Raw genomic sequence first — 26,192 nt, forward strand, 5'->3', positions numbered from 1 at the left:
GATCAGGTGGAAGCTGGCAGTTTCAATCTATCCTGTGGATAAAGAGTTTGAAAGCAACAAAAACCACCACCATTAATACCAACATAGGAGCTGAGCTTTAATGGCCCAATTTGCCTTCATCTCCAGGCAGAGCTGGGTAAAGCTAGAGCTTCTGGCTTTGCTTATATGGAGAAGGGGGAGCAGCTACTGAGGGAGGTCAATTCTGACACCTCAGAGATGTGGCCAGCTTTTTGGAGCAGACTCTCCAGAATGGAGAATGGACTAGCAACTGCTGCAGATGGGCTTGTCTGGCAAGGGAAACTGGAAACTGGGGCTCATGAACATCCCCAGGGAAGGTGGGCCAGGTGGAATATCCCACTCTTTGTTTCTAAGCTCTTCGAGATAAGGATGACGTCAGGGACTCAGCTCTTCATTAAATGTGGACGGGTGAGCATGGCTTCTAAAGACTCCATGCTCTTGATGCTGGGACTCAGGTGCTGGGGCAAAAGGGCAGGTAGCTTCCAGAGGCTGAGAGAAAGGCCTGTCTCTCCATAGGCCACACTGAGAAGGGGAGGCATGGGGTCTGGGGTTCTACCCTAGGGGTGAGACCCCAGGCCCAATCTCACCCTCATTGGGACCTTGGCCTTCACTGCCCCTCTCCCCCAATGTTTTTCAGGTCTGATGACTACATTCTACATTCCTGTGACTGTCCCTGCCTGCAGCTCAACCTCCAGCCCTGGTCTGGCCTCGAGGCCTAACTCATTTTAAATCCGCCCCAAGGCTGGTTGAAACCCCATCCTCTGATGCCCAATCTCAGAATGTTCACTATCAGGAGGTAATGATCATAATTACCTGTTAATAATAATTAACAAGTTACATTAATTGATGTTATTCACAACGTTAACTAGCATCTGTACGGCTTCTTGCTATTTACAAAGTGCTTAAACACACACATGGACACGCACACGCAGCACACGCACATACACACACACACACACACACACACACACACACACACACACACACGCCCCTCATTTGGTCTTCTCAGTAGCTGCAAGTCGGCAGGACCAGAGATGTGGGATTTCCATTTCATAGGGGAAGAAAGTGAGGCCCAGGGAGGGAAGAACAACTGCTCCAAATCATGAGCCAAGTGTGAGCTGCTGCTGCTAAGAGGGTCTGAGAGGACAGATACGTTCTCCCTTCCCATTCATTCCTTCATTCATTCCTCCATTCCTTCCTGCATCCATCTAGCATTTATTAAGCACCTATGTGTGCTCCATTGTGTGCAAGACACTTAGCCCTAAACTGGGACATTTTTCCAGAAAGCAAGATTTCCCTCGTGTTCCTGAAAGATGAGTTGGGAGGAGAAGGGGCACAGATCCCACTGGCCTTGGGGAACCTGGGACTCCAGATCAGTAGGTTTTCGTGGATGTCCCTTCTCAGGCCATCCCGGGTGAGTGAGAAACCTCATTTTTCTCTCATGAATTATTTCTCAAAAAAAAAAAAAAATTAAGGAGCCTATGTGACTTCGTTCATTCTGCACAGTCGCTGCTCCTGGTGGGATGGCTGTGGCTGGGGGAGAGTGTGGGGGATGGGAGACGCCTACGGTCAGCCACAGAGTCCTTGGCAGGTCTTAGGCCGGGGCCACCTGGCTGGTCTCCGTCTTGGACACGGTGGCGGAGGCCTCATCGTCACCCAGTGGGTTCTTGCCGCAGCAGATGGTGGTGAGCATGCAGTTCCGGAACTGAAAGGCAAGAGGCCTGAGTTAGGACCGGGGCTGCCCACAGTGCGCTTGGAACTGGCACGTTGGTGAGGTTTGCCCCAACCCTTTCCCGGCTTGTGCCCCTCACAGTTCCACTCAAATCCGGCCTCCTGGAGGGAACTTGCTAAGCAGACACTCCCCACCCGTAGAGATGCCAGGGACCGAGCAATAGGGGACTGCATCACCCTCAACATTTCATGGTGCCCTCTGCGTGCCAAGGGTGTGCTGCAAATTCTCTCCTGTAATCTGAGAGTTTGGTGTTTTGCCCTTTCTATGGATGAGGAAACCAAGGCCCAGAGAGGGGAACTGACTTGCCCAGCGCCACAAGCTGGAAAATGGCAGAGCTGACTTCAGAGACTGTTTCCCCCCTTCTGGGTTCCTCGGGGAAACCACTTGCTCTTTGTTATGGGACTGCCTTATCCCTTTACCCTTCAGAATAAGATTTTTTAGCTCCTTATTCAGCTTTATGGAGACTGGCCCATCCCATTCTCGGCCTGGGACCTGCTGACGTTGACATCAGGCTTCCAGAACCATCTGGACTGGAGCTTCTGACACCTGAGTGAGGATCCGAGGCACCTGGAGGGCTTGCTGGTGATGCAGGTTCCTGGGCCCACCCTGAGATTCAGCAGGTCTGGGTGGGGTCCAGGAACCTGCATTTCTCACACGCTCCCCATTGACACTGCTGACCCGTGAGCCCCACTGCCAGTAGCCCTGATGGAGCCCCCTCCCCTGCCCTGGCACATAGCTTATCCTTAGCAGGCAGTGCCCGTGGCCTGGGGCACTGGGGCCCTCCCACCCGCAGTAGGCACCTGCTTGTTCATCATGATATAGATGACAGGGTTGTAGATGGCGGCGCTCTTGGCGAAGAACGCTGGGATGGTCATGAAGATGGGACCGAAGTTGGAGCCCTGGTGTGTGAAGATGTAGAATGCCACGCTGGCATAGGGCACCCAGCAGATCAGGAAAGCGATGACCATGATGATGACCATCCGGGTGACCTCCTTCTCCGCCTTCTGTGTGGTGGCCGACTCCTGCTGCTGGGCGGCGGCCTGCAGGGACACGGGACCCGGGTCCAGACCATGGCTCCTCCGAGGAGCAGGAGCTGTAGATGTGCGTTGGGGGCTGGACGCTCAGAGGCCACCCACCCCCAGCCCGTACCTCCTTGACGGTGAAGACAAGCTGCCCATAGCAGAAGAAGATGACAATCATGGGGATGGTGAAGTGGACCACGAACATGTAGATGACAAAGGACTCGTTGTTGACCTCCGGCTTGAGCGTGTAGTAGTCGATTCCACATGAGCACTGCAGGCCCTCAGGGATGTACCTGAGACAGGCAGGTAGGGAGACCTTGCCTGTGAGGGACTTGGGAATGGCCCCGGCCAAGGTGCCTGCCAAGCACTGGCCCTCTCTGGGGCTTCCTGTTCCCTCCCTGGAAAGGGGATCATAAAGGTCTGCGTGGCTGGGTGACAGGATGGACTGCATCCGGTGGGGATGCAGATGCACCTTGTGGAATCAGTGTCGCTTCATTGTTTGGTGGCTGCGGTACCAGATGACATGACCTAGCCTCTCCCTGCGTGCCCTGCCTCAGCATCCGCTGCCTGCTGAGCCTCAGGCTATGCCAGGCAGAGGTTGGTGAGGACGAGGGGAGAGCCCTCAGGCTCTGTATTTGCGGCAGTTTGTACAAACTAGCACCAGGGTGAGAGTATTTTCCAGGCCAAAGACAGACACACAGGGTATCTAAGGGATCTCTGTGCAGCTTCTGGAAACAAGAGGCTCCCAGGGCACATGGTTAGGACGTGGCAATGGTTCCTGATGTTGGTGGCAGTGAAATGGCCTCAGGAAACCCAGAGCGTCCAATGGCTGTGATTCCAGAGGATGGAACTAGGCCAGACTGGAGAAGATGGGGAAAAAGTCCAGGGGGTGGGCTGAGATTCAGCAAGGGGTAAGAAATGGACCCTAGCCAGTCTGAGGAGAAAAGGGAAGTGAGAGTGGGAATTTTCTGGAGGCAGAGGGACACGAGGCCTCTGGGGACCAGTCACCAGTCCTGATGTCCAAACCACCGTCCCCGCTGTGTCTCATCTCAGCCCCATTTGGAATTGCCTAGAGGCCAAATGGGACCCAGTTCCCAGGGGCCACAATATGGCCACCTGCACTAGGAAGGCGTGGCCTCCCCCACTGCTGAGGCCCAAGGTTAGAGGGGGCTGCTCCCGGGGCACTAGACCAAAGAGGATTGGAATTTGCGCCTGGCTTAGCTGAGGATTAGGGGCACAGCCAAGGTGAAGGCTTGGGATGTCTTGGATTCTCTTTGACTTGGAGCTCAGGAGGTGGGACCAGCCCTTCAGCAGCTTTAGAGTCTGTTCCTCCTTCTGTCCTACACCCTACCCTGGGTGGGCATTTGGGCCAGAAGACATTACAAGGTCAGTGTCTGGAACCAGACAGCACTGTGTTTGAGTCCTGACTGGAGGACCCTACAGAGAGCCCCTGGAGCCCCTTCCCTTCTGCCCAATGCCATTACCTGGACCAGCCGGCGAGGGGCGGTGCGGCGCAGGCCAGGGCCATGACCCAGGTGAAGGCAACGCCCATGATGGCATGGTTCTCCCCGAAGCGGAAGTTGCTCATGGGCTTACACACCACCACATACCGCTCGATGGCCAGGACCACCAAGGACCACAGGGCAATTTCACCTGCAAGGCAGCCAGCAGGCGGTCAGCATTGACCCCACTGCCTGTCTAAGGAGGGCGCACTACCCCTAGACAAGGAGAGGGTAGCTAGGAAAGCAACCTGGAGCGAGAGAGGGCCCTGAAGAGCCCTTGAGGAAGGAGAGAGCTTGATACTGGGAGGAGGAGGAAGGGGCAGAGGGACCCCACACTGAGGGGAGCTGGGCAAAGAAACTCAGTGAATGGGGGAAGTTATTTGCTTAGAGCTCTGGATGCATGAGAGACACGAATCAGATCAGTAGGTCATGACTGGACTGGGAACCCGGTAGGGTGGGGTGTGTGTGTGTGTGTGTGTGTGTGTGTGTGTGTGTGTGTGTTTTAACAGAAGAATGCATTTAAGTGTGAGGCAGAGTTCCTTGTTGGGAAGGAATGCAGAGGTGGCTGAAACCCAGAGTTGGGGTCCTTCCTCCCTCTCCCCTCTCGGGAGATGAAATAATGCAGGGCATGTGGGACCCTCTCCTAGGAACCATGAAGCATCAGGCAATGTTTTGCACAGAGGAAGAAGAAGGAAACGATGGCATTCAGACATCTGCCCTGCTCACCACCCCACGAAGTTCCACAGGGAGAGTGGCCATATAGTTTACCAACCACTCCTGACAGTGAATGGGACGATAATTATAAACTGGGACTGACCCTGCAGAGGAAAATCACCCTTTGTGGCACCCCCACCTTCTGGCCAGAACTGGGCGATCTCTGATTATTGAATGTACTAAACACCCAACAATGGCCAGAGAGTCCCTGAGAGTGGGGCCAAGGATGCTGCCTGGACATGGGGCCAGGGGGCAAGGCTGGCAGAGCCACGCTTGTGGCTGGCGCTAAGCTCTCCCTGTCACCCTGGCTTTGCAATGGCTGCCATGAGTGTCTCCTCCTGCATCTCAGCGGACACATTCCTGGATCAGTGCCAAGACCTAGGCTCTTGCTGCTGCCCAGCCACATCCCAAAATTAGTCTCTTCCCCTCTCCTGCCTCAGTTTTCCCCTCTGTTAAGTGAGATCTGTTATCTCTGCAGCACCCCCGTTTATTTTCCTGTTAAAAGCAAAACATTATTCTAAAGCATCTTTCACAGCCACATATCACCTGTGAAAGGAGTTGCTTCAGAGGGGCGGCGTGCAGCTCTTAACACCAGGAGCCCAGGAGCACGGCAGGGAGGCTGGAGGGGCACCCAAGGACAGGAGGCTGGGAGGAGAGGCAGAGGATGCCAGAGGGGACCGGCCCAACGCCCAGCACAGGGAAGACCCAATGACCGGAGGATGGAGAATCCGCTTCCTGCCCCGGGCTGGGGCCCCCAGAAAGGAGGTGTCTGGCTTGCCCAGCTCTCCCCTTGGTGCCCAGCCTGGGTCTGACCCAGCCCAGCTGCTCCGAGGGAAACAGAGGCTTGGTGTTCCGAACATGGCCCAAGGAGCAACACAGATGCGAGCTTCAAACTCAGCTCCATCCCTGTGTGACCCCCAGCAGGGCGCTCGACTTCTTTGAGCCTCAGCTCAGTTTCCTTGCTGTGAAATGAGACGAGCGCCTTGCTCCAAATAAGATCAAGGCAGTGTTCAGTGCCAGCCCTGCACAAATTGCCCAGATATCACCACGAAACGGTGTTTGTTGACTGAATATATGAGGGCTTCAGATAATGCTGACAGGAGAGGAGAAGAGAGAAGTCCTCTCAGCCACCACCGCCAAGCCTGGGACTGTCCCAGACCCCTCCATGCTCCCGGGCTCCTGCACACCCCACCCGCACCCGGCTCATACCGCCCAGGGTGGCAAAGAAGCCCTCCGCATTGCATCCTGTGGGCCCGAAGATGAAGTATCCATGCAGAGAGGTGTAGAGAGTGGTGGTGAAGCCACCGAAGACCATGAAGAGGTCAGCCACGGCCAGGTTGAGCAGGATGTAGTTGAGAGGCGTGCGCAGCTTCTTGTGCTGGACGGTGACGTAGAGCGTGAGGAAGTTGATGGGGAAGCCCAGCACAATCAGCAGGAACATGTAGGCGGCCAGCATGGAGAACTGCCATGGCTCTGCCAGGTAGTACTGAGGGTACTCGAAGGGGCTGCGCACCACGCCCGTCGCGTTGGAGAAGGGCACGTAGAAGTTAGGGCCTTCAGTGCCATTCATGACTGTGGCCCTTGTGGTTGCCCCACGGCTGCTCCCACCCAAGAATGCTGCAAAGGCCTGAGCTCAGCCACTCAGGGCTCCGGCTGGATGACTCCGGGCTCTGACCCCCCCCACCCCCCGCAGACCCTTATAAAGTGACCTCCCCCTCCTAAGCTCCTGGCTGAATCAGCATCTGAGAGATTGGGGTGTTCATAATCATATTAATCCCCGCTGCAGAAATGGAGGGCCTAATTGGCTTCCCAGAGGTCCAAGGTGACACCAGGAGGAAGCCTGAGGTCAGGGAGGGGAGGTACTCAGGACCTTGGGCAAGGGAGGAGAAGGCCCCTAACTTCTATGTGACTTGTCTGTCCCAAGGTCCCAACTCAGTCTGGTGGCCTTGGTCTGAAATGGGGACCATGGGCCTCTGTGCCATTTTTCCTGGCTTAATATGAGCTGACTTCGGATCTTTGTCTGGACTGGACTGAGAGTTTCTGGACAGCTAGAGGCTCTTGGGTTTATTCTCCCAGTCTCTCATCTCGTTATACAGCCCCTAACCTGTTTGTTCCCTCTGGGCACATCCAGTCCCCACACTCCTCCTGCAAGAGGAGCTCCACGAGGGCAGGGGTTGCATCTTCCAGCTTCCGTTCCTGGTGCCAGACAGATGGCCTGGGGCCCAGAAGCCCAATCATTGTTGCATGGAATTGGAATTCACTCTGTGAGTTTGTTCATTAAACATTTATCTGTGGGCCCCTGGGAATACAAAGATGGAAAAGAAACAGACCTGCCCAGAGTAGCTCAGGGGCTGAGGAGGACTCAGAACTGGGAAGAAGCAGATTCCGCCCAGGGTGTCTGTGAGGTTGTGGAGATGGGTCTGACTGCCTGGGGGAATGCAGCCCAGGAGGCCATGTTTGGGCCTTTGGGAGAAGGAGCAGTTTGCCAGGTGGCCGGGTGAGGAAGACCCGGGCTGGGGGCAGTTGTGATGGGTCTTGAACAGCAAGTCGAGTAACATGGCTTTATCCAGAGGGAAGTGGGCAGTGGCTTGGGCAGATCTCTGGGGTAGAAAGGTGACTCAAATGTCTCCAAAGCTAAAGTGGAGGGAGGGAGGATGGAGGGGGCTACCAGAGCAGGGGAGAGACAGAGCCCCTCAGGGACTCCAGTCTGAAGGGGAGGCCCATCCTGGAGGCAGCAGACAGGGTCCTGTTAGGGAAGGTCTGGTCAACCACGAGGGTCTCAGATGCCATGTGCCAGGTGGCCCCATGAGGGCTGGTTCCAGGACAGCAGGATGCACTGTGGGAAAGAAAGTAGTCAGAGCCTTGGGGGCAGATGGCCTGGGGGCAAATGGAGGTAGATCTCCCTCTTCAAGCTATCCAAGGAACACGATGTCACCTCCTAGGAATGAAGTGGGGTGGCCAGGGTGGCCTGTGCAGGTGCTGAGAGTGCCTGATGTTCGAACACTCAGTGACCACCGTCCAGCCAGCATGTGTACTGAGCACCTACTGTGGCCCAGACAAGGTGCTTGTGTCCCCCCTGAGTCTCCACTCGGGGGACACAAAAGAGCAAGCTCCCTTCCCCATAAGAAGCCAGTGTTTCTGTGGGGGTGGGGACACAGGGACCACAAAAGAATAATGGAGCGAGTAAGAGTGAGGACAGTTCAGTCACAGCCACTCCCAACACAGGAGGCTTCTCTGAGAAGCTGGAGCTTGAGTGGAGAGCCGGAACAACAGGCGGAAGCTTCAGGGGAAGGTCATCCGGGCAGAGGGACCCCTGCGAGTGCAGAGCCCTGAGGCCAGGAAAGTGTCCCTTAATCTCTCTCTCACCCAGGATTCCTAGATCTGTCTGTTCAGAAGGGTGCCCCCTTCCCTGCAGCCCACCTGGGCTCTAGCCCCCTGCCTGGCCTGGGCAGTGTTGGGTCTAACAGGGCTTGGCACACGTGGCAGTGCTGAGGCAGGGCGGGTGGGATGGGACCTCCTGGAGTTTAAGGTGTTTGGCCTGGTGATTATGCCCAACGCTAATGAGGTTAAGGTGGGAGTTTGATTCTGATGTGGACCCTCATGGCCAGAAGGAGGGTGTCCTGGATGCCTTGGGTCAAGACTGACCCACACCCGGCCCCTCCCTGGAAGGGCTGAGCCCCTGCCCTACACAGCTTAGCAGCACCTTGGCGCCTTGCCTGTTGCCTGGTGCTTCTGACAGCATGAAGCCTTTTGTGTTCTGTGCATGAGTTTTGTGCCGGTCTCCCTGCCTGCAACGTGAGTCCACAAGGGTGGGCCTGGGTCTGTCTTGTTCACAACAGGGTTCCCAGAGCCCAGCATGGCACCTGGCCTGTGGTGGAAAGAGGTGGGATGTTGGCTGTTTTGTTCACTGACATGCCTCCAGAGCCTGGCACCTAGAAGGTGCTCCCTGAATATTTGTTGAATGAGGGAGTGAGTGGGGGAATGGACCTGATGATCCCAGTTCTTCCGCTCTCTGTCTCAGTTTCCTCTCTTGTGAGTTTCACAATCTCAATCTCATGGAGTCCTGGTGATGAGGAAATAAGAGCCATCACTGACATGGCAGTGCTCTGTATTTGTAAAGCTTGAGAAAGAAAAAAAATTTTGAGACAAGGTCTCACTCTGTCACTCAGGCTGGAGCACAGTGGCGCAATCATAGCCCACTGCAGCCTCTGCTTCCTGTCCTCATGAGATACTCTCACCTCAGCCTCCCGAGTAGCTGGGACCACAAGTGCACACCACTAATTTTTGTATTTTTTGTAGAGATGGGGTCTCACTATGTTGCCCAGGCTGGTCTCGAACTCCCGGCTCAAGTGATCCACCCTCCTCAGCCTCCCAAAGTGCTGAAATTATATACGTGAGCCACTGTGCCCAGCCCAAGAAATTTTTTTTAAATAAAAAATGCTCTTTGTTCAGGGTAACAGGCTCACAGTAAGCTGGAAGGGTCATTTGAAGTCACCTACTCTGACCGTCTCTGCTACATTCATTTTGCAAATGAAAAGACTGAGGCTTAGGTCTGCAGGGTTGTTCAGGTCCTGTAACAAATCAGCGACAGCCTGGGCTATAACCGGCACAGCCAACCTGGCTTCATAGGGTAACAGCTTCCCAAACCTGCTTATTCCTCCCTCCCATCATCAAACACAGCTCTCAGGAAAGACCAGCCAGCCATTCACACCATGGTATAAACAACTAAAGAAAGGTTTAGCTGGGGTAATGGAAAGGCCCTGGACTGAGTGACACAGGCCTGGGGTGGGGCAATGGAAGCCTTGAGGAGAGGAGGCTGGATTCTAGCTGGTCTTTGAGTTATCACGGTAGTCTTGCTTCGCCTCTCTGGGCCTCAGTTTGCTGGGACAAGAGAGCCTCAGTGTGGGGTGGGGGGCACACCCAGCTATACAGTAAAAGTCACTTGCTTTCCCCATGAGAGCCTGGCTTACTAATCTCTGGACCCTACAGCCTTGGTTTCACTGTTCTCCCTCATCAGGCAAGACTCTTTTCCACCCACCCTTACATCTGGACTGAAGCTACACAGCCTGAGTGCAGCCAGCTCCCCGACCCTCCCGAGAGTGTGCTTTGGTTCTCCACTCTGTAAAATGGGAATGACAAGAGCACCTACCTAATAGGATTATTGAGAGTGCTTGTAAGTGATCAATATGTTTGTTGCTGACAGTATTAATCTCTTCCTGAGTCTCCTTCAGGTCTCTGTTTCCACTCATGTCCTTGGGGAGACCGCCCCTGACCATCTTACACACCAGGCACCCCCACCAGGTTTGGTCGTTGTTTTGCGACAGGGTCTTGCTCTGTTGCCCAGGCTGGAGTGCAGTGGTGTGATCTCAGCTCACTGCAACCTCCTCTTCCCAGGTTCAAGTGGAACTCCTGCCTTAGCCTCCCAAGTAGCTGGGACGACAGGCGTGTGTCACCACACCTGGCTAATTTTTATATTTTTAGTACAGACAGGATTTTGCCATGTTAGCCAGGTTGGTCTCTAACTCCTGATCTCAAGTAATCCATTCACCTCGACCTCCCAAAGTGCTGGAGTTACAGGCGTGGTGTGAGTTATAGGCCAGGTGCGGTGGCTCCTGGCCTGTCCTTTTTGAGACAGGGTATTGCCGTGTTACTTGGGTTGGATGTCAGTGGCACAATCTTGGCTCACTGCAGCCTCAACCTCCTGGGCTCAAACAGTCCACCACTTCAACCCCTGAATATCTAGGACCATTGGCCTGTGCCACCATGCCTGGCCTCGCTAATTTATTTTCATTTTTGTAGAGATGGGGTCTCCGTATATTGTTCAAGCTGGTCTCTAACTCCCAGGCTCAAGTGATCCTCCTGCCTTGGGAGCCACTTGGGAGGCTGTAATTTTTAAATGTTTTTTAGAGATGAGTCTTGCTCTGTTGCCCAGGCTGGAATGCAGGGATACAATCATAGCTTACCGCAGCCTTGAATTCCTGCCCTAGGTTCAAGTGATCCTCCTACCTCAGCCTCCTGAGTAACTGGGTCTAAAGGTGTGCCACTGTACCTGGCCTCATTTGTCTTCTTATTGACTGACCTCCCATCTCTTTCTAGAATGCAGGACCACCCTGGCCTGTTCATCACTGCCTCTGAGCTCACAACCCACAGGAGGTGTTCAATAAACATTTGTCGAATGAATGGACAACTCCTCCTGCCCGCTGTGAAGAGCGTCTCACTCCCCACTGACCACTGAGGAATCTGGAGCACACAGGGTCAAAGTTCCTCTGCAGAGCTGGAATTTGAACACAGGCCTGGCCAGCACCCAAACCTTGTGTCAGGCAGTCCAGAGAAACCCATGGTGTGGGTGTTGGCCAAGCTGGAGTGTGGGGGGCTTTCTGAGCCATTGCCCTCTGCCTCCCTTTCAGCAGGTTTGGGAAGAGCTGTGAGGAGCTGTGGGGCATGGAGTTAGGGGGTGACTGTCTCTGAAGGTTGATGTAGCCATCTTGGGTACCCAAGTCCCAGCTTTTGGGAGCCCAGGTGCAGGCTTTGCTTCTGCCTCGGAGGATTAGGGGCTTAGCTTGCAGCACACAAATCGCTCTTCAGCCTCCGCAGGAGAGGAACTGCTGTGAGAGGAGCTGCTAGGTCAGCATCCTTCTCCTCCTCTTCTTCCTTGGCTTTCTTTCTTCTGGTCCCCCACATGACTCAGCCCCACCTGGCTGCGTCGAGGCTACGTGAGGTCTTTGACAGCGCTGAGAGTGGGGCAATAAGGGAGGGATAAAGACCAGTTCTCCTTCCTTCCTTCCTCTTCCCCTCCTACCCTAGGATTTGCCAAACTCCTATGTGCCAGGCCCTGGCCTGGGCCCTGGGGATACTGAGATGGATCCTACACAGTCCCTGCTCTCAAGGAGCTTGCAGTTTTAGGAGGCACTGACAGAGGCAACTAACCATGAGAGATGAGAGTTTTCTCCCAGTCCCAGGGCCGTGGGAGCCCAGAGGAGAAAAAGCTGGACCAGGAGGGTCCCTGGGAAGCTCCCCAGAGCGGCTGACCTCAAAAGAGCCCCCCAAACAGGGCAAGCAGGAGGACCAGCTGGGTATGGAGGTGCTGGTCCCCTTAGGGTGGCCCGGCAGGGACAGAAGGCAGGCCTAGGGGTCTGGGTATTGGCTGAATGGCATAGGCAGCCACTGCGAGTGGTAAGCAGGGAGGGCCATGACGAGGTCTCCATTCCAGGCCAGTGTTCTGGATCTGCATGGGGAGAATCAGGGAGGTCCAGCGTAAGCACCCTGCCCAGTGGTGGCCTCTGCCATGGGCACACAGACTCCAAGCTAGGGAAGAAACACAGCAGTCACCTTGGAGGAGGGGCCTCTGCCCACCTGTGCAACAGCCACCAGGGGCTCCTGGCTTCACAGCCTTGCTAGGGAGAGACGGAAAACCGAGGCCCGGGAACCCCCAATTGCCTGAGGTGGGTCTAGAGTCAGATCCACTCGAGGCCGCCCAGTCCGCCTCTCCCTTGCTTCCTCCTTCCAAGAACATGGGTACAATTTTGAGCACTTGGGAGATGACAGATCGGGACCAGTCCCAGCCAGATGGTGTGTGACTCTCTATATCATCTAAGCTGGTATCTCTCAGCTCAAGTGATCCTCCTGCCTTGGCCTCCCAAAGTGCTGACATTACAGCTATGAATGACCAGACCCAGCCATGTTCAGTTTTTACCAGGTCATTACCATCAGTGATTACCTCATTTATCTAAATGTTTTTTTAGAGATGAATGTTTCTCTGCTGCCCAGGCTGGCATGCAGTGGTGCAATCATAGCTTACTGCAGCCTTGAATTCCTGTCCTTGGCTCAAGTGGTCCTTCCACCTCAGCCTCCCGAGTAGTTGGGACTACAGGCTATATACAGGCCAGAACCACTGCCCCGCTGTGAGCCTCCTGCAGCTGCTCCTCTCTGGCCTCAGTGTCCTCTTAGTTCAGTGGGCATCACCAGGTCCCTGTAGTGCCTTCCTTGTCATAGGCATGTGAGGGGTCAAAAGGATCATCATCCAGCACTGTTCACAGATGTAAACTGAGGCTGGAACCTCAGAGTCAGAGCTGGATGGGGCCCTTTTGTACAGATGGGGAAACTGAGCCTTGGAGAAAAGACTGGACTTGGTTCAGACCCAGACCAGGCTGAGAGAGAAGAGCAGCCAGACACAGGGTTTATGTGTGAAGGTTGCACCCACGTGCAACCAAATATGCCTTGGCTGAATGCATAGTTGCTGAATGAAAAAGAACGTGACTGAGGCTCAGTGTCATCACCTGCATAAGAGGCAGCCTTGGATGATGTACAGAAAGTGCATCTGTCTAAACAGGGGCCCCACTCAGGCCTCTTGAGCTGAGCTTCCTGGGGCAGCAGAGCCCGGCATAGCACACTCATTTTTGTGTTCATCGGCTGAGGGGATGCGAGAGTCTCGGCTGGAACCCTCCCTTGCCTCCAGCCAGGGACCATCTGATCTGTCACTGTGATTGACTGCTAGGTAGCTGGAGCTGTTTTCTCTTTCTCCCCTCTTTTTCCCAGCCATATGCAAATGATTTCAGTTCAAGTCATGCGCTAATGGAAATCCTAACACATTAATAAATGTTTAGTGAGAGAGCGCATGCATGATGGTAAGTAATTAGACACTCGACGGAGGAGTTCTGTTGGCACAACTGTCTGGCTTCCTTTATTTTCCTCCATCATCTCCAGAGAGATTTGGAAGGAGGCAGAGAGGAGTGGTGGTCTGGGGTGAGGCAGGGGCTCTGGGATGGGGCTCTGGTTCTGACACTTCCCATTGGGGGTCTCTGCAGCCACTCCCCTTGGGGCCTCAGTGTCCGCCTCCCTCCAATGGGCACATGTGCCCTGCCCTGCCCCCTGCACAGACAGGCTGTAAGGAATCAATACTGCATCATGAGGGAAGGGTGGGTTTCAGCATGGCGTGACAGCCCTGCCCTCGCTCCTGCCTATGCTTGGCTATTCTTGGGCTCTTCATGAAGCACTGCATTTCCCACCTCTGGCAGGTGGAGTGGGGGTGAAGAGGGCAGAGCCTCGGGGCTGGACAAACCATGGACTGCCCCTCCCAGGGCTGAAGGCATACCCTGGGCCCTGGCATCCCCCTCCCCAGCCTCATTGGAAATCATAACCCTTTCTTCACAGGGCTGCTGAGAGGCTTGAGATAGCATGGAAAGTGGCTGGTGCCGAAAATGTCCCCAATGTGAGTTCTCTTCAGCTTCTGCATGTGCCCCTTCCATGCCCACAAGCTGCTGGACCGGCCACCAGTGATGCCTGAGGGAAGGGACCTTGGCGTCCTGGACTCTCAAATGGAAGCCACCCGCTTAAGGAGCTGTTCTAAAAGGAAGAGTCTTCACTGGGCTGGGGCTGCTCTGTGGGGCTGGGGAAGGTGGACGGAAGAGGGTGGCTCCAGGGTCCAGACAGGAGCCTTAACTGGGCTACCAAACAGGAGCCTTTTTTAAAAGTCCTGTCATTTTCTTTGGAGCCAGGTATTTTTTCTTGTCAAGACAGGTCCTCATTAAACCAAAATAAACAACAACAAAAAAAACCCCGTTCCCCTACCCCTTTCCATATTGCCATTTCTATTAGATTAAATGTTAAGGGCACACAAATGTAATGTTCCTTTCAGATCAAATTAGAAACAGGTGCACTTTTGCATAAGGAAATTAAGTTCCAGACAATAGGAAGACTTGCTAAAATGCAGACACTGATGAAAATAAGAAGCCTTTTTGTCATTATTGAGGCAATCTGTTGGCAAAATGTACATGCTAACGGCCTGACAGATCTGTGGACTCCAGCAGGCTGCCACGAACAACTCAAAGCCATTCTGAAAGCAACAGATTTTTTTCCTTAGAAAATATATGTACATTCTCTTCCTCATCTCCTGGTGCTATTTACAAGGCATGAAATGCCATAAATAGGAATTCCGTGGTTACACAAGGCCCCCCCAAAACACAAACTTCATCTGGGTAAGAGATGCATTCTGACAGTTTAACTCTTTATTCGCCTTCAAAGTCCAGCAGATCGCAAGGCAGGCAGACGGTGCAGACTGTCCCCAGGGTGCTGGTCATGGGCCAGGGTCGTCCTTGCGCCTGCGGCAGTAGGGGCAGCAGCCGTGCTGAAGAACCAGCAGCTCGTAGTCCTCAGAGTGGAACATCTGAGGGAAGATCAGGCCAAAGCCCTAGTGCTCGTCAGTCCTACGCCTGGGGCTGGGACTGCCTCTCAAAGGGAGGGGACTTGGCAGTGGTCAGGGCTGGACACAGACCTGTAGCATCTTTGTTTGAGAATTGGAAGGGGAGATGGGAGGGGGCTGTGGGGCTTCTTGTTTTCTGAGTGAAGGTCAAGGGCACATACAGTTGCTGGCCCTTCCGGATTTAGGGAGGGTGTGGACAGTACAGGGTCCGGTGAAATCTACTTCAGATGCACATGGAATGCAAGTAGGGGCGAGGACAGCCAAGCCTCTTTCCCAACTTGGAGCTGCGGATGTGCTCCTCCTCCCAGTGGCCAGGCCTCCCAGAGGGACATCTGGGTAAGGGAAAAGTGGCTGAGAGAAGCACACGTGAGCTGCTGGAGTGGCCACCTACCTGGAAGCAGGAGGGGCACATGGTAATCGAGGCGTCAGGCAGCAGTGAGCGGAAGTACTGCCACCTCAGGGGCGGGGGCCAGCGCTTGATGATAACGTCCCGGCGGCTCATGGAGCGCAGCACCAGACGGCTCACCATCACCGGCACAAACTCTGAGCCGCCCTGCTGCAGGGTGGGCGGGAAGGAGGCAGAGTGTCTTCACTCAGCCACAGTGACACATTTGTGTGGATTATGATCCTGGAATCTTTGCCAGTGGCAAGGGAGGATCTCCTTCCTAATCCCAGGTAACCCCGACAGTGACAAGCTCCTCCCACCAGAACTGAAGCTGCCTTCCTGTCTACAGACCTGTGCCCTTGCCCATGGTCCCTCAGAGGCAGCCATGGCTCCCACACCCCACAAGGAAGGGGTCCTGTCCCACCCTCGTGACATCACATCTGGAAGTTCTGGCCAATCCTCTTCTGTTACTGTGCTGAGGGTCCCCATGTGCACAGAAGGGATGAAGGCTGCCCTCCTGCAGGTCACCCAGAGAGGCACCCTCACCTCAAAGCTCAGCTTAGCTGTGAACGGGTCCTCATCTCCCATGGAATCCTTGGTCTCCACTAGCTGCAGAATCTGGGAGCCTGGAGGGGTCTGGTCAAGGATGGAATCAGAAGAGATGGAGACAGACCCTAGCCTCCACCCTACACCCATGTGAAGACTCAAGATCAGCCAGGCCAGCGGAACAGTTTTCCGGGTGGAGAAACAATAGGGGCTCAGCCCGAGAAGGTAGAGAAGGGACTCTGCTGGCCCTGTTGCCCTCACCCATTCCTCTTGCAGGCCGTGCGTGCCATGGCTCCCAAGGCCTGTGGGGAGCACATGCAGGCCCTGTGAGCCATTGTGGGTGGGCATGGGGGGGATGGTGGGCCCAAGGATCCTGGAGAAACACTCAGCGGCTGCTGGGGGGTCTGCGGGCACTTGTGATGGAGTGGACAGGGTGAGCCCCTACTGACCCCAGGCCAGGTCAGACTCACCTGGAGGTCCCCAGAAACCGCCCCTCTCCCACAGTGATGGAGCTGGTGACAGAGACCAGCAGGGGTCCCCAAGGGAGGCCCAGGGCATGGAGACTGCTAGTGTCAAGTTGGAGTTGGCATAGCACCCACATGCCAACACCATAGCCCACATCATCTGTGGCACCTGCGGGATCCTGGGTGGCAGAGCAGGATCTGTCTCTCCTTCAGCAAGATGGGAAGCTCTCTCTGAGCCTCCCTCCTCCCAGTGTGGCCCCTGGAAGTGGCAGCATGCAGCACATGGGAGCTGCAGGAAAGGCAGCCTCACAGCCCCTATGCCTGTAGACTCAACCAGTGGGAGGGAGCGAGGCCCCAGGCCATGTGTGTGCTGTTCCCTGCAAGAAACCAGCCTCCAAGTGTGGCCTGGCCTGGACAACAGTGTGTCCTCCTGGCCAAAGGGGCAGGCTGAGCTATGCCCTGGGGCTGTCACTACCACAGCTGAGAGGAGAGCCGGCCATTTCTGGGGGTGATGAGGCTTAGGGGATGTGGGGTTCCCAGCATCTCTATGTTGTAGGGGCACCATGGTGCTGCCAAAAAATGAAGCTCCCCAGAGGACAGTGCAGCCAAGAGAGGCAGAGCCAGCCTGTGACCAACTGGAGTGAGCGCTGGGCCACGGAGCTGCCTCTCCTCAGGGCTTCTTTGCACACCCTTCACTTGTTCAGCCTGTCAGTCATGAACTGTGCTACCTGCATGCAAAAGTGACCTGAGTGGAAGAGCTAGGGGCCAACACTGACATCATATCCCATGTGAGCTACGTAGGAGCTATGCATGGAGGCACAGCCAGTGCCTTTTAGGGGCTAGGGGAGAGTGGGAGAACCACACGGGAAGACCAACGTGCCACTTGCCACTCTGGCTCCTCAGGCCCTGGCCAGCTCTCTGCCCACCTCTGATCCCTGTCTATCCCATGTGGGCCTCTCCAATCTCTCTAGGGACACAGGGCCAGGCTCAGCATGGCCTGCTATCCCCTGGGCCTGGGTCCTCCTGCTTCCTGCCTGGCCCCAGGCCCCTCATATGGCTGCACACATAGGTTCTGGCCAAGAGCATGAATACTGTTGTTTATGGTCTCCCGCTGTCTGTCCTCTCGCTTGGGTCTCGGTGCCTCCAGGTCTATGAGAGAGATGGCTTCTTCATCAGTGATCCCCTCCTCCAGGCAGAACTCAACCAGGTGTAGCACATCTGGAGGGCATGGGGAAAGGGCTGAGGCAGCTAGCTTGCAAAGAACTTTTCAACTGGCCAGATGGGGTGACCACAGAGTTCATTCTCAACCCACTGGCAGCTTCTCCAAAAGCAAGAAGAGGCAGCAGGGGTAGTCTGTGTGTGTGTGCAGGGGTAGTCTGTGTGTGTATGTGCCAGGGTAGTTTGTGTGTGCAGGGGCAGTCTCCGTGTGTGCATGTGCAGGGGTAGCGTCTGTGTGTATGCAGGGGTAGTCTCTGTGTGTGTGCAGGGGCAGTCTGTGTGTGTGCGTGTGCAGGGGTAGTGTCTGTGTGTGCAGGGGTAGTGTCTGTGTGTGTACAGGGGTAATGTCTGTGTGTGTGCAGGGGCAGTCTGTGTGTGTGTGCAGGGGCAGTCTGTGTGTGTGTGTGTGTGTGTGCAGGGGTAGTGTCTGTGTGTGTGTGTGAGAGCAGGGGAAGTCTGTGTGTGCAGGGGCAGTCTCTGTGTGTGTGTGCAGGGGCAGTCTCTGTGTGTGTGTGTAGGGGTAGACTGTGTGTGTGTGTGTGCAGGGGCAGTCTCCGTGTGTGCATGTGCAGGGGTAGCGTCTGTGTGTATGCAGGGGTAGTCTCTGTGTGTGTGTGCAGGGGCAGTCTGTGTGTGTGCGTGTGCAGGGGTAGTGTCTGTGTGTGTACAGGGGTAATGTCTGTGTGTGTGCAGGGGCAGTCTGTGTGTGTGTGCAGGGGCAGTCTGTGTGTGTGTGTGTGTGTGTGCAGGGGTAGTGTCTGTGTGTGTGTGAGAGCAGGGGAAGTCTGTGTGTGCAGGGGCAGTCTCTGTGTTTGTGTGTGTGTAGGGGTAGACTGTGTGTGTGTGTGTGCAGGGGTAGTCTCTGTGTGTGTGTGACCAGGGGTAGTCTGTGTGTGGGTGCAGGGGTAGTCTCTATTGTGTGTGTGTGCAGGAGTAGTCTCTGTGTGTGTGCACAGGGGTAGTCTCTGTGTGTGTGTGCAAGAGTAGTCTGTGTGTGTGTGTGCAGGGATAGTCGTGTGTGTGTTTGTGTGCAGGGATAGTCTGTGTGTGCAGGGGTAGTCTCTGTGTGTGTGCAGGGGTAGTCTCTGTGTGTGTGCAGGGGCAGTCTCTGTGTGTGTGTGCAAGGGTAGTCTGTGTGTGTGTGTGCAGGGATAGTCGTGTGTGTGTTTGTGTGCAGGGATAGTCTGTGTGTGCAGGGGTAGTCTCTGTGTGTGTGCAGGGGCAGTCTCTGTGTGTGTGTGTGCAAGGGTAGTCTGTGTGTGTGTGTGCAGGGGTTGTGTGTGTGTGTATGCAGGGATAGTCTGTGTGTGTGTTTGTGTGTAGGGATAGTCTGTGTGCAGGGGTAGTCTCTGTGTGTGTGCAGGGGCAGTCTCTCTGTATGTGTGTGTAGCCTCTGTTCAGCTCCTGGGAAGAGGCTTCTGATCCCCTGTCAACATCAAAGGAGTTGGGCCTTGAAAACCCATCTCAGCCTCCCGGTCTGAATGCAAAGCTATTGGCCTCTTGTCCTAGGGCATTTCGTTATGCAAAGCCTTGTGCCAGATTCCCAGAGTGGGTGCTTCAGCTTTGGGCAGCAGTGGGTCCTATCTCTGGGAACACTGACAGTGACTCTGTGTCAAGCAGGTGGGTGTCAGAGTGTCCTCATTTCACAAACAGGGACATTCAGAGGCCTTCGGGCCTTGCCCAACGTCAAGAGGCCCACAAGCAGTAGAGTGAGCCTCGCTGTCCACAGGCTGCTCCGCCCACAAGCCCAGGACACAGGGTCTCACCATAGGAAGAGGCAGAGAAGACGAAGGGCTGGCGGCAGTTGATGCAGACGTTGCCCAGGTTGTTGAGCAGCGGGTTGTTGGTGGAGCAGCGGTAGCACAAGGGCACCAGTTCCTACAAAACAGCCACGGACTCCCGAGGGGCCAGGCTGGGGCAGGCATGTGTCCTCTTCCCCCTGGGGCCTGGCTGCCAAGAGGAAAGGCCACCCAGGTGGGCAGGCAGGGAGGGGGCACTGGGCCTGGGGGCTCCATGCTATGGGGAAGTAGGAGAAAGGCCTGCCAGTCCCCAAGCCCTGTCACTTGGGGCCCCCTGCCCAAGACACCTCCACAGACAGTACTCAGCAGAACTGTTCCCCTGGCAGGAATGAAAGTGACTTGCCACCATTGGCCAGCCACTTACCAGGCTCCAGGCACCGTGCAGAGCACATGGCTTGTGCTGACTAATTTAGCCTCACAACTACTTTCCTGCGGGAAAGGGGGAAACCAAGGTGCAGAAAGATGGAGACAGAGGTAGGAAAGGGTGGAGCTGGGATGTGAACCCAAGTCTGTCTGAAGCAAGTGCTTGCTCTGAGCTTGAGGGAAGGTCTATGAAAGAAAGCAGCTGGCTGGGTTGAAGGGGGCTGGGCACAGACCTGGGCTGCAGAGAACATGGGGTGGATTTGCTGGAGAACCACAGAAAGGGAAGGGGTTTTTAGAGTGAGGGTCAGCCCTGCAGCCAGGCTTGGGGTAAAGGCAGAGCCACTTGGGCACGGAGGTGCAGAGCTTGCCTAGGGGAAGGAAGAAGCAAGGGAGGCCAGGCTGGGGTTGGTGCACAGTGGGCTGCAAGGAGAACACGAGGTAGACAGGGAAGCACCGGGGAGCTGGCATGGCCAGGCTTGAGCTGAGGGCACAGAGCCTGGAGGGAGCTGCAGCCTGTCTCTTCAAACAGAACCCAAACAAGGCAAGTGGTCATGAGATGGCCTCAGCGGAGAGGAGGAGAAGCCATCTGTCCAAGGGTGCTGTGTCCTCACCTCACTGTCGTGGAATGGCTTGGCACGGATGGTCAGGGTACCCAGCTCGATGGACTTTTGGAATCTGGCAGGGATGTACAGGCCTCGCAGCTTGTCATAGGCATGTCGGGCCAGCCTGTACGCGCCCAGGGCCTTGCTCTGCTTGGCCAGGGTGAAGAGTATTTTCCTGCCATGAACAGGGTTAAGGACAGCAGGGGCAGCACCAGGCCCAGGAGCTGAGACTGCCTATCTTTGGAGTGAGCCCCAGGCTGGAACACAGCTCATGCTGGTGCCAGGAGGGCACAGGATAGGGCGTGAGGAAGGCTCTGGGCACTTGTGAGAGGTGAGTGTATTTCTCGGACAGCAAGGCCCAGGGATTTTTCCAGAGATAAAGACAGTGGAGTTTCCATTAATACTTTAACCTTGCTTAGCATCTCTGGGCCTGCTGATGGCTCGTCTTGTACCCTGACTAAGCCAAAATGGCTCTTCCTGCCTCACCAAGCCTGCTAGCCAGGCCTTCCTAGGACGCCTGGCACCAAGGGTACTCTGCTTGGGCCCTGCCAGGTGGGGTCTGGTCCCAGACTCCCTGGGGAGCCACCCTCAGCCCTTGCTCTACTGAGGCCCCTGGTGCATCCCTCTACCTGCCCGTCCCCCTGAAGGCCTTGTGGGCGGTTTCTGAGCCACAGCCTCAAAGCTCCTTGGCCAGAGGCTGACGAGCCTTTGTGCTCCCCTCTCAGGTCACCTCCGATGCCAGCTGTGCCCAGGCCCTCCTACCCTTCCTCCCCACCTCCCTCCCAGTGCTCCTGCTCCTGCCCTCCACAGTGCAGCCCCGTCCACTTCAGCAGTTCTGTGGAGAATGTCCTTCTATGTCTCTACCATGACTCCTCAAAGTCAGGGACTGTCAGGAACCATTTCCAGGTCCCCAGGGGATGGCACAGGGTGAGGCTTAGTGCAGGGGTTCCATCAAGCTGTTGACTCAAACTGAACTTGCTAGAAACGGTGGGTACAGGTGCTCAGCCCCCACAGGCATGGCCCTGACTGCTCCTATGGGGCAAGACGGAGACGCCTGCAGCAGGGGTATTACTCCAGGAAGGTACCCCTTGATTTTGGGGTGTTTCCCCTGAAATGGAAACGATGGGCCTGGAATCCCCCAGAGAAGCCAATTCTTACAACAAGCAGCTCTGGGCCTTCTCCAGTGGAGTGGGTTTTCCTTACAGCGGGCAGGCGGGGCTGGGGCTGGGAAAGAGCTGAGAGTACAGTGAGGCTTAGAAAATAACAGGGACAATCATGTCTAATGACATCTAAGACCTTAAAGATCTGGATTACTGCCTGGTAATGATCCAGTATCTGACTGCACAGGCCCTTCAGGCCCCCATTCTGTTTATGGCCCCACTGTGGCCCTCACTGGCTATAGAAGGAGAGGCAAACCCAAAGGTAGGCCCTCAGGGCCCAGGCCCTGCTGCCTCTCCAGCCCTTCTCACTCAGGGCCCCTCACCTCCTCCCACACACCTCGCTTGCCTCTCTACATCCTGGGCTCTCCCCTGGAACATCGATTTGGCCATCTTCCCTGGCTGCCTTGGCCTGTATGACGGACAGCACCTTTTCCAGGTACCCTTCCCTGAGCACGGCCCTGACCTCAGCCTCATTGCACCCTGAGACACAGCACACATCCACCGGACCAGGCTCTAACAACCTCCACCCTTGATGGCAGCTTTGTCACCTGGTACCTGGCCTGGGGATTAGGGCACAGCAGCTGCTCTGTACACCTGGGCTGAACAAACGCTCCCTGCTCCCCAGTCTGGGGAAGTGCCCAAGATTCCAAGCCCAAAGGCCTGGTGCTTCTTCCATTACAATCACTCTCTCATCTGTGAGTTCTAGGAGGGATTGGGACAGTGTATTGGCCAGAGATCTATTGCTGGGCTCAGCTCAGAGAGCCCTGAAAACTCTTATTCTCTTGGCCCAGGCCCCTGGGCCTCCCTGCTGAGCCTCTACAGCCAAACAGCAGAGGGAGGGTGAGCTCTCTCTCTTCTCTGAGGGCTGCTGAGAGAGGAAGGTTCTGCCAGGAATGTGCTCTAGAAGGAACTTCTTGGGGCCATTAGACAAGAGGGGTGGGCTGTGGGAGGGGTAAGAGAAAGGATACACTTTAGAGATGCCCGAGGGGGTGTCCTTGGGCAGGCTGTGCAGCAGGAACCTGGAGATGTTGAAAAGAGTTTCAGGCCCGTGGACACTGAAGGGATCCTCCTGCCGTGAGAGAAAAGCAAACAGGAACTGAGTCCCTCAACTGAGCTGCTGCTGGGCTAGGCCAGAAGGCAGACACCAATAATTCAAAGTGACATCAACAAGAGTGACCCTGATTATTGAGCACCTACTGTGTGCTGGGCACCATACAGCCACTGTCTCATCTGTTGAGACATAACCTCTTGGCATGCATTTTTATCCTCACAGTACTGATGAGGAAACTGACGCCTAGATAGATGATTTGCCCAAGTCACCAACTAGAACAGAGCTGAGCTGTGTTTCAAACATAGGTCTGATTCCAAAGCCCAACAATGTCTTCCAAGCTGTACTGCCTCTGGAGTTGGTAATGATTCCATTTCACTGAACTCAAGTTGTCTCCTCTTAGCTCTAAAAGAGAGGACTTTCTATGCGACTGAGGACATGACCCCTGATCCATATAAGCCTGTCTTTCAACAGAGGCACTTAGCCCTCTTCAACATGAACCCATAGGCCTCTTCTGTTCTTTCCAACAGCAGCCTAGCTGATGTGCCACCAAATGAGCACACATGCAGAGTTCCTCAACTGCTGACCCATTTCCCTGGCTCCTGGCATAGGCCCTAACAGGAGGTGCTTAGCACATATGAGTGGAATGATTAGTCTTCTGTACCTAGAGGCTGCCAGAAGCTCAGCAGACAAATAGGGAATTTTCTATGCGGGGTCTATAAAAGGTTAAGAAGATCTCATTTTGAAGGCATGTGGCATACTGTCTATAAACTGAGATTGTGGATTTCTAATAAGGCTTTAGATGGTGAGGATTAAAGCAGTCTAGCCACTCCTCTTTCTTGTGAGCACTTACATGGTAATAAACTGACATTTCCTGAAGGGTCTTGTGAGGCTCTACTCATCACTGAGCCACCAAAGCTTCCCCTAATTGGTCTACACTCTGAGGACTCACTTTGCTCTACACTTCTTCAGTTTAGAGCTTAGCATTTTCTCCGTAATTCCCACTTCAATTTCTATAGCTTCTGTTAGCTCCAAGAACCTAAGAAAACCTGAGATTACATCCTTTACAGGGTAAGAACCAGGATGAGGTCTGCCTCTGGTTATATTGTACTAGGTAGGGAAGCTAAGTAATGTTCCAGAGAGAACAGGTAGGAGGGGAGTCCTTTCCTCTGGGAAAGAAGCTATGTATCCAGGAAGGACCTGAAACTTCCCTTTCCAGTCTTGCCCTGAATCAGTGCTGCTCTGCTGGGCCCTGGATGCTGAACCACAAACTACCACTCACCTCCAGGCCTTTGCCCAGGCTGTGACCTTTGCCACAGTGATTTTCCTTTTCCTCCTCCACCTCACTTGCCCCATTTTTACTTGTCTCCTTCCTCTGGCTGAGGGGCCACCTCCTCCAGGAAGTCTCTTTACAGGCCTCTAGGCTTTTCCCTTGAGGGACTGTTTTGTTTGCTAGACTAGGATTGACTGCAGGGACAATGTTTTGTCCATCACTATGTTGCCAGTTCTCATCACAGGGTCTGTCACACAGTAGGCATTTGTTGAATACAGGAATGACCCAATGAGGAAGATTCAGCTAAAAGCCAGGGTCCCCGCTGGCTCCCAGCCCCATGTAGGTCCTGGAGCAGAGCTCAGCTGTTACAGAGAGGAGCCCTCAGCCTCACGCCCCAGGTGAGGAAGAGGACAGGAAACAGCAGGAGAAAAGTCTGAGGGAGCCGGTCATGGTGGCTCACGCCTATAATCCTAGCACTTTGGGAGGCCAAGGTGGGTGGATCACCTGAGGTCAGGAGTTCAAGACCAGCCTGGCCATCATGGTGAAACCCCAACTTAAAAACAAAAAAGAAAAGAAAAGTCTGAGGGAAGGAGCTGAGAGCCAGGCTCTGGAGTGGCTTAGGCAAACTGAGGCTGAGCTGGGCCCTGACTTCTTGCCTAAGTTGAGTCTGGGCTCCTTTTGTGGTAGCTTCTCTCCAGGTGAGGACCTGATAGAAATGACGAACCCTGAGTGGGGCTCGTTTTGAAAGGCAAAGACTGTAAGGGAAGATGAGGTCCCTTGAGAACACTGACCCTGCTGTGGGTAGAGATGTGACACTAGATTGATGGTTGGCCTGCACAGAGCCTGTCGGAGGAGTCCTTCTTGCCAGACCTTCCCAAGATGCAAAAAATATGCTGTGAGAGGTCAACACAGATTAGAGGGAAAGAAGTGCCCAGGATGAAAGGCAGGGCATTTGAGAGGTCAAAGAACTGCAAGAAGGCTGGGTGTGGTGGCTCACTCCTATAATCCCAGTGCTCTGCGAGGCTTATGCAGGAGGATCACTTGAGTCCAGCAGTTTGAGGCTGCCATGAGCTATGATCATGCCACTACCCTCCACCTTGGGTGACAGAGACCTTATCTCTGAAAAAAGAGAAATGCTAGATGCCCAGCCAGAGGAAGCAGGCCAGGGAAAGCTGGTGTGAAGCCTTGCCTGGAGCAGCAGGAAGGATAGTTGCCACCTAGGGTCACTCTGCGCTGGGTACTCTTCTAAGTGCTTTTCCAATATTAACTTGTCTAATCCTCACAACAATCCCATCAAGTAGATACTGCTGTTATCCCTGTTTTATAGAGAAGAAGGCTAAAGGCCAGAGAAGATAAATAACATGGTGTCATCTGTGTGTGAGGACTCTTGAGTTTACCCACTAAATCAACATACGAGCCTGCTTTCTCTAAAAGGAGAGAGGGAGGGAAAGGCTAGGAACATAAGCTCCAGTGCCAGCCTGTTAAGACTCACATATTGGCTCTGGAATTTGCTGTTTGATATTGGAATACATTCTTAAATGTGGTTATGTTATACATCATTTCAATGGGCATTTCTCGCTTTGTTTTTCTGCTAATGAGTTATTATTACTTGCTGTTTATGCTCATTTTAGACTATGGATATGATGTTAGACAAAATGCAAACGAGTGGTTTTCTTATTCAAGTTCAAAATGGGTCATAAAGCAGTAGAGACGACTGTAACATCAACAGTGCATTTGGCCCAGGAACTGCTAACTAATGTACAGTGCAGTGGTGGTTCAAAAAGTTTTGCAAAGGAGACGAGAGCCTTGAAGATGAGGAGCATAGTGGTCGGCCCTCAGCAGTTGACAAAGACCAACTGAAGCAATCACCAAAACCAATCCTCTTACAACCACATGAGAAGTGGCTGACTAACTCAACATCGACCGTTCTGGTTACTCGGCATTTGAAGCACATTGGAAAGGTAAAAAAGCTCAAAAAGTGGATGCCTCATGAGCTGATCAAAAATGAAATAATAGTCATTTTGAGGTGTTGTCTTCTCTTATTCCACACAACAAAAACAAACCATTTCTCAATCAGATTGATGTGAGACAAAAAGTGGACTTTATATGACAATTGGTGATGACCAGCTCCGTGGCTGCACCAAGAAG

The 26,192-nt window shown here is 54.3% G+C and overlaps 2 protein-coding genes across 22 annotated transcripts in view; both read right to left on the reverse strand.

Annotated features, from left to right (window-relative positions):
- Window positions 1-72: 72 nt before the first annotated feature.
- RHO (rhodopsin) lies at window positions 73-6,660 on the reverse strand. Its single transcript, XM_008982215.5, has 5 exons — window positions 6,198-6,660; window positions 4,257-4,425; window positions 2,900-3,065; window positions 2,551-2,790; window positions 73-1,723 (listed from the first exon to the last, which is right to left on the reverse strand). The coding sequence occupies exons 1-5, from the start codon at window positions 6,556-6,558 to the stop codon at window positions 1,613-1,615; spliced, it is 1,047 nt and encodes a 348-aa protein (XP_008980463.2). The 5' UTR covers window positions 6,559-6,660; the 3' UTR covers window positions 73-1,612.
- An 8,044-nt stretch (window positions 6,661-14,704) lies between these two features.
- The window catches only part of LOC100406158 (intraflagellar transport protein 122 homolog), a 79,395-nt gene continuing 67,907 nt past the window's right edge, over window positions 14,705-26,192 (reverse strand). For 12 of the 21 annotated variants that reach the window (XM_078351780.1, XM_078351779.1, XM_078351778.1 and 9 more), the window contains 7 exons: window positions 22,692-22,792; window positions 20,573-20,738; window positions 19,566-19,677; window positions 17,674-17,799; window positions 16,118-16,197; window positions 15,578-15,742; window positions 14,705-15,150 (listed from right to left, as the gene is read on the reverse strand). In XM_078351780.1, the coding sequence (XP_078207906.1) occupies window positions 15,061-15,150; window positions 15,578-15,742; window positions 16,118-16,197; window positions 17,674-17,799; window positions 19,566-19,677; window positions 20,573-20,738; window positions 22,692-22,792 (840 nt within the window). In that variant the 3' untranslated portion in view covers window positions 14,705-15,060. Of the gene's footprint in view, window positions 15,151-15,577; window positions 15,743-16,117; window positions 16,198-17,673; window positions 17,800-19,565; window positions 19,750-20,572; window positions 20,739-22,691; window positions 22,793-26,192 lie in introns of all 21 variants that reach the window. The other 9 variants (XM_078351777.1, XM_078351776.1, XM_078351774.1 and 6 more) reach the window with 4 other exon arrangements.

This window comes from Callithrix jacchus, chromosome 15 (genome assembly GCF_049354715.1).
Source record: "Callithrix jacchus isolate 240 chromosome 15, calJac240_pri, whole genome shotgun sequence".
Lineage (NCBI taxonomy): Eukaryota > Metazoa > Chordata > Mammalia > Primates > Cebidae > Callithrix > Callithrix jacchus.